This window comes from Perkinsus marinus, assembly GCF_000006405.1.
Source record: "Perkinsus marinus ATCC 50983 genomic scaffold scf_1104296975560, whole genome shotgun sequence".
NCBI classification, from domain to species: Eukaryota; Perkinsozoa; order Perkinsida; family Perkinsidae; genus Perkinsus; species Perkinsus marinus.
In genome coordinates this window covers 151543-162681 of record NW_003200738.1, presented here as the reverse complement: position 1 = coordinate 162681, position 11139 = coordinate 151543, and the positions used below count along the sequence as shown (strand labels likewise).

The following is an 11139-nucleotide window of genomic DNA, read 5'->3' as shown; positions in this document are numbered from 1 at the left end:
ACACTAAATAGTACAACCGAACAAAGAACTGCCGAAGATCGACAATAAACTGAACAACTAAAATGGAAAAGAACTAAACAATGAGCATCAATGGTTCCAGTAACCAAGGAGCCACCAGTAACCGAAGCTCACAGATATCAACAGAACAAAATTAACACCAAGCACACATATACCAGTAACCCACCACTGCTTGTTAGTCACATAGCCCATGCCGAAGTATGCCGGGTTGGCCGCGGAGGTATAGGGAGTTAGATGCCCTGACCAAGTACATAGAGCAAGGGCGCGACAGGCAACCTCAGGCGGCACTCCAGCAGCTAGAGCTACTTGCAACAATGCGGGATAGAGAGCTGATACATGGGCTGTGATAGAAGCGAATACATACTGTGTCACATAGAAAATTAGACACACTACAACAAGGCATGCATATGGGGGAAGGGAGCTAAGGTCGATAAGATTAGCCAGCCACACCCAGAAACCCTTATTCTTCAACTCAGAGGCGAGCATGAGGAGCACCGAGAACCACAAGAGCAAGTTGAAGGCACCTTTGTCAGTGATGATATCCTTCTTGACGTCAATGATACCACACAAGAGAAGAACACCAACGCCCATAGCTGCAACACCAGTCGAAGTGAAGGGGAATACAGTCTTGACAATTGAAGATAAAATCCATAGCAATACCATACCGATGAAGACCACAAGCATCGTTATTTCTCTCGCTCCCATGGAACCCATTTCCTGCAACTTTTCTGTAGCCAGTTTGGGCGCCTCAGGGGTTTTCTTGATTTCAGGAGGATAGAGAAAGTACACCGTCAGTGGAACACAAGCCAACTGTATAATACCAGCGGGAGCTTGGGAATATGCCCAGCCTACCCACGATAGATTAACACCAACGTCGTTCATAAACTGCACCATCATAGCATTCCAAGCACCACCAGTAAGCCAGAAAGCAGCAGCAACAGCATCAGCACTGATCTCCACCAGAACGATGTAGGTTCCAACTCGGCCTTGCGTCCCTAGAGAAGGATCCGACTGGAAAGCTTCTTGCATAAGGGGATGTAGAATCGGTAGCAACACCCCAGCAGCTCTTGCAGTACACGAAGGGATGGCCAAAGAAAGTACCAGTTCACAAAGGCAAATACCATAGCCTAGACCAAGGGTTGTCGCGCCAACGTATTTGAGGACCATAAAGCACATGCGCTTACCGAGTCCCGTGGCGGCAAAACCACTTGAGAAGAAGAAAGCAAACATGACGAGCCACACCGAACTGTTAGCGAATCCAGACAACATTTGCTCTGTGGTGAGAACACCAGTAACAGCACACATACCCAGACTGACCAAGCATACACCAGCCAATGGCAGGGGCTCAGCAACGGCAGCAACAATAGTGCAAATAAAGAGTACGAACACTTGCCATGTATCGTGGCCAAGGCCTTCAGGGACCAACCACCATAGAATTAGACCAAGAGCATATATAGCAATAATCTTGGGTATGTTAGCACCAGGCCAAACAGTCTTATGCCACTCCTTAAGCTTCAACCATTTTAACCTCATACCCGTTGGGGGTGTAGGAGGTTCTTTAGGAACATCGTTGGTCATAGGCAAAATCTCAGCTGCATCACTGGCAGCTTGCTTCTTTCGCCAGAAACGTAGCCGTTCCCACTTGCTGGGGCCCTTCGAGATCACCTCAGCCGCAGTATCAACTGAGCTCTCGTTGATGGAGGAGTCAGTAACGGGGCTGACCGAAGGCGCTGGGCTGTTCACTTGCAATACTTCAGGAGCTGCGCTCATGATAAGACGGTGTAGGGGTGAGTCAGGAACGAGTGTGTCGAAAAACCATCGGCTTACAGCCAACAGGTAACAAGCTAAAGCCCAATGCCTCCAACAACGCTCCGCCGCCACAATGACCCTTCAAGAATTAGAGACAAATAACACAACTCTCCCTGGTATATTGTGAGAGTTCTCGTGGAGTTCTCGTCAAATATCGAAATGAGCGACTCAGGCCGGTGACCCTCTCAGGACCAAGCTTCGAAACGTTCGGGCCTTTCGTTCGACGATCTCAGAAAGAGTAGTACGTCTGAGCCACAGTTGGGGTTACTCTGTGTAGCAATCTAAGCAGCGTATTTCGTTCTCCGGCAAATTCGAAAAAAAAAATCAATGTTAAGTACTGTCTGTAATGTTCGTATCGAAAACGACACGTTGATATCCACGAATTCACGAATGCAGTGGGCATGAGAGCGACTGCCGTTTTTAGGCTGTGAGTTTCTGATGGCTACCCATAGTAGCACTTGTTGATACATAACAACAGAATGCCATGACCAGATTAGCAGAAATGATCGTCGATGAAAGCTCACAACTCTCCATAACTGTCCCATACTGAAAATGGTGGAAGACTAAAAATAAAATAAGTAATAAAACCACTTAAACCACAATCCACAATTCATCATTACTTCCCAATAGAGAGAAACTCGGAATAGTAAAAGACTTCCTCATACACTCTTTCACTATCATTCGTCATTGAGTATTACAACATTGACTGAACACAACACGAAGGAGATTCTAGATTCGTTTATAACGTATAATAGATGGGTAAGAGCGGAAATGACGGCCTAAAGACCAGTCATTATTCAGAGATGTACAGATGAACGATGCGCTCCCTAAGACTTCCAATAACCGAGTATCCACCAATAACCAAAGCCCACCGACATGAGCAAGCACATGTTAACAACAAAGAGGATGACACCCAGCAACCACCACTCGCCAGTCTTGACATACCCCAAGGCAAATAGAGGTGGATTTGAGGAGGAAGTGTACGGAGTTAAATGGCCTGATAGTGTTGTGTAAGCCAAAGCCCGGCATCCCATTTCCATTGGCACATGTGACTGCTGCATTATCGACAGGAACACTGGGAAGAGAGCTGACACGTGAGCAGTGATCGAAGCGAAAGCGTATTGGGTAGCATAGAAAATAAAGGTAATAAGAATGGTAACAGGTACCGCTGACATGCCGGATAAGTCTATCAGTGATGCGAACCAGTCAAAGAAGCCTTTCTCCTTGAGTTCACTCGCCAACATCAATAATACGCCAAACCATATGAGCAGGTCGAATGCTCCTTGATTGCTGACAATATCATCCTTAACGTTTATGATTCCCAACAAGAGGAGACATGCCACGCCTATGGAGGCTACAGCAGTGGTTGAAAATGGGAAGATAGTTTTCACCATGGACGAGAGAATCCACAACAAAATAACAATTCCAAATACAATCATCATCTGTATCTCCCCCATAGTCATCGCGCCCATCTCCTTAAGCTTGTTCTCAGCAATGCTTTTCGCCTCAGGCGTTTTCTTTATCTCAGGAGGGAAGACCAAGAATATCACCAGTGGGGCTATAGCCAGTGGGAATATACCCACAGGGGCCATACTGTAGGCCCATTCTACCCACCCAACATCAACTCCCACATCCCGCATAAACTGGGCCATCAGTGCGTTCCATGCTCCTCCCGTAAGCCAGCTTATAGATGAGGTTGCATTAGCTGTGAACTCTACCATGATCAGATATTTTCCGATCAGTTTCTCCGTACCTTGTCTAGGTGATGAACTGAAGCCTTCCTCTAGTAGTGGTTGAAGTATAGGAAGCATGATGCCCGCAGCTCTGGCCGTAGACGAAGGGATTGCAATAGCGAGAATAAACTCACAGAGGCAGAAGCCATATGCCAGACCAAGGGTAGTCGAGCCCACCAACTTCAACACGTAAAAGCATATACGCTTGCCCAGGCCAGTCGAGACGAACCCACTAGAGATAAAGAAGGCGAACACGATAAGCCACACCGTATCATTGCCAAACCCGGAGAGCATCTCTGCAGTAGTTAGCGTTTGAGTAAGAGCAATAACCGCTAGCATGACTAGGCATACCCCAGACATTGGTAACGGTTCCATGATAGCTCCCAAAATAGTGACCAAGAACAGTACAAAGACATGCCAAGTTTGTGCTGGTAGACCTGAGGGCACCACCCACCACAGAGCCAAGGCGACTACTACCAACAGTAAACACTCGAAAAGATTCGCCCCACGCCACTGCGTTTTATGCCAATACCACACCTTGTGGAAGATGTTGTACTTTTTGGGTATACCCGTATTCGGTGCAGGCAGTGATTCAACATCCAGGGTCGACATGGACCTTTCAGCGGCACCACCACTCTTCTCCTTCGCCACAGTCGATGCACGACGAACAGCCATTGAGGATAAGTACAACTGAACCCACTCCCACATTTTGATAAGAACACAGAAAAAGTATCAACAAGGAAACGATAAACTCAATACTCGAGACGTAACCTCGCCGTCACGAATTACCCCCTGGAAATACCTTATAAGAGCTCCTCCCTTCCCCCTGAATCAGCACTAGTAATCATAATTGCATTAGACTAAATTATGTATAACCCCATGAATACATATCATATCATAATACCATGTACACGATAACCTATTGATGATTATATATATCATAAACATATAATATAAGATATAAAGTATAAGTTCGATACACTTAGCTCTTGTACTACGGGGTGCAACATATAAAATTTGATACTGTCTGTAACTGTCTGCAGAATTCACCGAATTTCCCAGTGAGAAATAGCTCCTTAGAAAGATCTTGGTGAGCGTTTTCCAATGGTATTCCTTGCATTCCAAGTTACATACAGTACCACATTTCATTTAGGGCACTCTGTAGCATATCCCCCAGCCGTCTCTGGTGTTGGTCTAGCCGATTAGAGAGGCGTCTCGTCTCGTAGACGCCGCCACTACCTACACCCCGTTGTCGACCGACCCCTCCCCTTCATCAACTCCATAGATGCCAATAACGTAACGTCAGCTTCGGATAAAGCAGGGCAGACTACCCACTCCATTACGTGGTGATAAGGAGGCCATTTTGCTAGCATGGAGGGACAGGGCCTACTCTAGAGGAAAGGGGCTATTACCAGCCCGTCGTCGACATGACTAAGACACTCGACAGAGTGGAGTAGCTAGTGGACAGGCCATGGGCAACACGAGATGGATAACTATAATTACTAACCTACCACTCCTCTTAAAACTCAACCCCACCTCTACTGAACCACAACAACATGATCCACCATAATATACCATGGCCATCCCCCACCGCTTCAAAGGTTACGACATCCGCCCTTCTCAACCACCCGGAGGGTACGCCTCTCTTGCTAGCATACTGTTGACCTCTCCCCCTCTCTCCTCCCTCACCTTAGCCGCCGTAGCCACCTCCCCCTCAAGTCGCGCCCTCAAATACGGGTGCTTTAAAATCAACGACGCTCGTGGTTGCCAAGCCTCCTCCAAACCTGACCAATCTCTTAGCGGAGCGAAGCGATTCACGAATCACATTTTTACCAGGCCGACTTTCCTTAACGTAATTGACAACATCCTCACTCCTCACAGGTGGATCTATGATGCAGTCCAACACCTCGACCTAGCCAACCACGTCACAGCTCGCCCATCCGTGCAAATCATCCACTTACCATCTCTCTCAACTCCACGCTCTCCCTCAGCTCCTCGTCTGTGACACCACACAGGAGCTTCTTTACCACCGTTTCAAAGGTGATATTCCCTCCCACTTCAATCACCCTTCTCAGGTAATTCATCACATATACTATCGCTGGGGTACATATCAAAGTCGGGCCACCACACCGACTAAGCGCTGACTGTCCCTGGGTAGTGACTGCTGCTGCTGCGGTCTCCACTCCCACCAAGCCCTCCAACCACTTCAATGTACTCTCATACCTACAACAATACAACAGCAACAGCAACAGCACTGTCCTCCCACCCCCTCCCTACCACTGTCGTCTCCTTCGTGGCATTTCCGAGTTAAAATAGCTCTTCAGCATGCTCTGCTCGTTGTCCAATCGTAATCGACCCAAAGCCACTTCAGGTCGACTAATCATTCGATCCTCCATAGCTTCACCACCAACCCTACCATATCGCCTTAGCCTTTCCCTGGCCCATCCCTCTCCTTTCACTACAAAGTCCTCCCTCGACAAGCCGCAACCTATACAATGCATTCGACGTCCCCAACTGACCTCCTCCCCCTACCTCCGTGCCGCACTCCTGCCCTTATCTAGCTCCATAAACCTCAGAGCTCCCATCACTTTACCACACTCTCCATCCAGCCTAGCCCCTCGACGCTGACCGACACTTTCACAACCTCCCATACCCACCTCAATAGCCCACTTGCATTATCCTCTTTATGATGCTCTCACCCATCGAGGAGTCCTCAAGACCCGTCCTCTCCGGCATCTCTATTTCGGGCAGATAATCACACGCGTTTTTCCCCGACTTAGCCGAGAGCGCGGCACTTCCTCTATCAACATCACTCGAAGGAGACAGGCCGCCACTCTCAGCAACGGAGTCCACAGGCGATTCCTTAACAGATATCTACAACCCCAAACGCATAACCTCACGAGCTCCCCACCTCCCAATATTCTTATATTCGATTGTTTCCTCCATATGATGAGAATTTTCAGATAACTTCGTATCAACAATTTCCTCTTTATTTCCTCATCACCTCGCATGAGTAACTATAACCTCCACCCCTCTCCCTACCCTCAGCTGAGCCAGTGACGGCGGCGAGCGCCCCCCTGCCCTACTATACGACCCTTGTTTAGGAGCGAGGCTATCCATCCTCGTTGCATGTGCGCTCGACCTCCTAGAACTACCACCTCCAGCACTACTCCTCCTCAATGGAGCCCCCAAAAGCAAGGACCGTCTTCTACGTCCTCTACCACCCTACACCAACCCATCATAGCGGTGACTACCATAACTACTACTCACCGCTCCACGTGCATCCACCTTCTGTCGAGGTTCCATCGCAAGGTAATACCTATACCACACCAAAAACAATAGCAAAGTAGAGCCCCCCAAAGCACTGCATGTGATTTCCCCTGTAACTCCCGAAATGGATGGATGATATACAGTTCGTTACCAGCAGTTACCAGACGAGGCTGGTCTCCAGCCGCTGGAGACGTCAATGAGGAGCTCTGATTTCGAAGCACTCCATACACCTACTACTAAGGAGTGGTGTTTATGATGAAAGTATTGCTCGTAGAACTGCTACTACTAAGTAGGGATGTTTACGATAGGAGTATTATACCCAGAACTACTACTTTAATCCCCGATACTACCCCTTACTATACATCTCCCTCAGCTTCTCCTCTTCCACCTTATCAAGGGCCTTCCTTATTTTGTCCGTCCATGTCTCCTTCTCCTACCAATACATTCCAGCCCGGCACCCCCCCACACTACTACCCCACCTCGCCCTTCTCCACCGTCACATCTGCATCATTCAACTTCAACAATTCCCCCTCCCCCCTAGGTTCCTTCATCCTGCTATCCAACCCATACACCACATATCTCTTCTTCTCACAAACTCACCTGAGGTACTCCTCTACAGCTGGCAGTCGAACTGGGAGCGGCTTCAACGCCCTTTCCCTTGGCGAGCTATAATAAAGCTTCATACTGTGCGAACGGGCCCTCGTACTCTCCGGTACAGCAACTCTCGACCGATGACACCGAGGGCATAGCCCCGCCTCTTTACTCTAAAAGGGAGATCTTTCAACGATTCTGACAAAGCAATAGTGTGGGAAAATATGCAAATATGGTCAACCACATATGTTGGTGACAATATTCAAGACTCGTTTTCTCAATTCGAGTGACCTCTGTCCATCACCGGACAGTTGGTTGGGAGTGTGGGAGAGGGCCAAACACTGTGAACCCGAACCCTCTCCGGGTCTCACCTTGGGCCCTAGGTTCACAGATCATGTTTGGTCACACTAACTATGTCACGGAATATGGCCCATGTTTCCTGACATATGTTACTGTCCCCCAACCAACTTGGGACAAGACTTGAAAAAAAGAAGGAACGAGACTGGTCCATGGGTGGAACCGTCTGAGTCTCACAACATACGGTTCGATCGATAACATCAGAATACACCAACATATTTCTCATTTCGTGCACTTGCTTGAACTTACTTTCTAACGAAACCTTCACGGAAACTCTAGGGAAATTTCGGGGAATTCTCATTGATTTCTGTACATTTCTACCCTAGTTCATATGTAGACTTCTATCACTAGTGAGGAAACTCCCAAGCTCAGCTGAGAAAAGTGAACACAGAGTTAAACACTGCTCGCCAAACCAGATCAAAAGCCTCTATGCAAGTGAAAGTGAAGTTGCACACACGAAATACACCATCAACCTACCCTATGCGAGGAGAGCGACGCCCTATCTGTGAACAGTCGTTCATACGCCTTATACTCCTCATCCGTCTCCACTCTATCATAAAACTCCCAAGGCATTCTAGCCGTGACCACCGCCGACTTTCCAGCACAATAAACACAGTCTTCTAGAGCGCTATGTTCTGTCGGGTTAAAGCCATAGACCCTCCCCGAAAACTTATTAGCAGCCGCTTGGACCCTCCTCCCACTGTTCATCACCCCTTCCCGAATCGCTACCATGCTCAGATCCAGCTTTGGCAATACCACCGGTTTACGTGTTCTCCTATGCGGCGACCAACGCCGAACACGTTTTCCCCTAAAACGACCCTATGTACGCCTACACGTTTCCCATCCATTCGAGTACCATACCATCGCCACCAATCCCCCTCCTTCTGATGCACCCCAACTACAGCACCATCCTCGGGCGTGCGCGCTTCCAACGACGACGACGTCGGTCCACTCCTAGAGGTAACCTCACTCGTCCTCCCTGTAGAGTTGGTCGCTGGCCGTCGGTCTGCGACGACAAGGGGTTTACATCAGCAAACAAAATTCATAAAGCGCTTCCTCACTTTTATTAGGTGCCCACACCGTTAAATTTGAGAGGATAACACCACCCAGACCAGCACCAGATACATCTAAAATCCAACACACCATACCACTCCTCCGCCACTTCACCACCTCCCTACTCTGCCCAGCTATCTCCATATGCTTCGCAAATGCTCCCGTCCTCTCCATCAGCCTAGTATGCTTCACCTCTAGTTCATCCCGATCCACCGGTGCTATCCGACCCATATCCCTCTCACTGAATTGGACCCCTCCTCGCCCCTCGTCATCATCTTCAGCACCATTGATCCGGGAAGCGGTAACCATTATAACAACAACAAAACTGTATTAAAATTCACAACCGCTATTTCCCTCAAAAATAACAAGTGATAGGTACGCGCAGTAGTACGGCATGTAGTATACAGAAATCACCACTGAGTCTGAACATGCCCTCGAGCCAGTCATAACGCCAGAGCTGGCGAAGCGCTTGTGGCCCTAGGGAATACAACAACAACAACAACTATTTCATCCCTATCCTCTGAAGAGAAGCAGAAATACCACTAAGTTGACCCAATAATATCAACAATACATATCATAAACCCGATGCCCTATACAACCTAAAAGCCTCAGTCTAGACAGGAGAGTATCATCATCACCAGCATAAACCCGATATTGTAAAACGCACCATAGCCCATCTCGGAACACGGAAACCAGTACAAGTCATTGTGCGTTCCCTTGACATAAACAGTATAGAAAATCAACATAATAAATCTTCATCGTCATCACACTCAAAACTTTACCGGGGGAATTTCACCAACTATAAATTGATATTCTCATATCTTCACTTTTCAGCCTCTGCCAGCTTAGCTCGGACCACTTCCTTCAGCTTCTGCAAATCTTTATTGAAATTACGCAGACCCTCTGCCAACTTCTCCGTAGCACAGGCGTCTTCATTCAGCATCCAACGGAACTCAGGCTCAGTAAGGTCGGCCAGCTTGTCGGTATCAGCCACGGCCCTCTCCGGGTCCAGATACCTCTTCATACCGCTCACATCAGTGTTGTCCTGGAGCTCCTTGAGCAGCTTTGGTGAGATAGTAAGCTTATCACAACCGGCAAGGCCACGGATCTCATCCGTGTTACGGAAGGAAGCGCCCATAACAATAGTGTTGTAGCCGTACTTCTTGTAGTAGTTATAGATCTTCCTCACAGACTGAACCCCCGGGTCCTCGTCCATAGGGTACGAGGCCTTTCCAGTGCTCTTCTTATACCAGTCGAGAATGCGGCCAACAAAGGGCGAGATGAGGGTGGCACCAGCCTGGGCAGCTCCAACGGCCTAAGATATGAATCTTAAGGTCGACCATGCAAGATACAAAATAGGCCCATTACCTGGGCAAATGAGAAGAGGAGAGTCATATTGCAATGAATTCCCTCCTTCTCAAGCTCCTTACACGCCTGAATGCACTCCCACGTCGAAGCCATCTTGATGAGAATACGATCACGAGAGATGCCCATGGACTCATACCTGAACAAAATCCATACCACACCAATTCCAACTCTTCCCCCTACATGCTGATGATCTTCCTAGCTTTATTAAGACTAGCCTGCCTGTCGAAGGACAAGTTGGCATCGCACTCAGTCGAGACATAACCATCGACGATCTGCAGGATCTCGAAACCGAAGCTCACGGCCAACTGGTCGCAGACCTAGCATAGATGCACTCAGAAGAGATCAAGTAGAAAGCTCTTACCTCGTCAACCAGGGCATCTCCGGTAAGATTCTGAGCTTTAGCGTTCTTGATGGCTTTGGTCATCACATGTGCATACTCGGGCATTTGAGCCGCCTGGTACAGCAGAGTAGGGTTGGTAGTAGCGTCGTCAGGACGGAACTGTTTGATCTTATCGAAATCACCTAAGTCGAAATAAACTTCTTTTGACGCATTCACCACCAGCCTGTGGGGGGAAAATCCAATTATGGAGAACCACCAGAGGCTTGGCCCTCAGAAGAGTACTGTAGGACTTGCGAAACTATATCCCCGAGATCCGCTCTTCTCACCTGTATCAGCCACAACAGAAGTCATGTTCTTCAAGGCCTCCAACTGGTTCGAAGCGTCCAGTGTCTTAGCTTTCTTCGGTGAAGAAGCGGCGGGATGGGCACCTGCAAGATTCTTAGGGGAAGGCATTGAGACTACTACAAATAACTGCTCGAGGACGAGGTTTCTTTTATAAACAGAATTATCCACGTAGTCTGGCATGATAGATAATACGAGTCACAAGTGCAACAACGTTCATTATCAGCAGCCTTAACTAGTCGAACAAATAAACAGAGC

At 48.2% G+C, this 11139-nt stretch overlaps 4 protein-coding genes across 4 annotated transcripts; all 4 read right to left on the bottom strand.

Annotated features, from left to right (window-relative positions):
• Positions 1 to 87: 87 nt before the first annotated feature.
• Positions 88 to 1788, bottom strand: Pmar_PMAR016100 (conserved hypothetical protein; the record flags this gene model as incomplete). Its single annotated transcript, XM_002765260.1, has 1 exon — positions 88 to 1788. One exon carries the CDS (start codon positions 1786 to 1788, stop codon positions 88 to 90), a length of 1701 nt encoding a protein of 566 aa, XP_002765306.1.
• Positions 1789 to 2640: 852 nt separating this feature from the next.
• Positions 2641 to 4235, bottom strand: Pmar_PMAR016099 (conserved hypothetical protein; the record flags this gene model as incomplete). Its single annotated transcript, XM_002765259.1, has 1 exon — positions 2641 to 4235. One exon carries the CDS (start codon positions 4233 to 4235, stop codon positions 2655 to 2657), a length of 1581 nt encoding a protein of 526 aa, XP_002765305.1. The 3' UTR covers positions 2641 to 2654.
• A 945-nt stretch (positions 4236 to 5180) lies between these two features.
• Positions 5181 to 9140, bottom strand: Pmar_PMAR016098 (hypothetical protein; the record flags this gene model as incomplete). The annotated part of the gene is made up of 15 exons (XM_002765258.1): positions 5181 to 5344; positions 5394 to 5472; positions 5522 to 5783; positions 5838 to 5936; positions 5977 to 6048; positions 6093 to 6184; positions 6231 to 6434; positions 6831 to 6879; positions 7193 to 7263; positions 7310 to 7382; positions 7431 to 7594; positions 8256 to 8372; positions 8612 to 8784; positions 8840 to 8905; positions 8957 to 9140. 15 exons carry the CDS (start codon positions 9138 to 9140, stop codon positions 5181 to 5183), a joined length of 1869 nt encoding a protein of 622 aa, XP_002765304.1.
• Positions 9141 to 9654: 514 nt separating this feature from the next.
• On the bottom strand, positions 9655 to 10992 carry Pmar_PMAR016097 (Transaldolase, putative; the record flags this gene model as incomplete). Its single annotated transcript, XM_002765257.1, has 5 exons — positions 9655 to 10146; positions 10200 to 10335; positions 10380 to 10516; positions 10561 to 10721; positions 10866 to 10992. 5 exons carry the CDS (start codon positions 10990 to 10992, stop codon positions 9655 to 9657), a joined length of 1053 nt encoding a protein of 350 aa, XP_002765303.1.
• Positions 10993 to 11139: the final 147 nt, after the last annotated feature.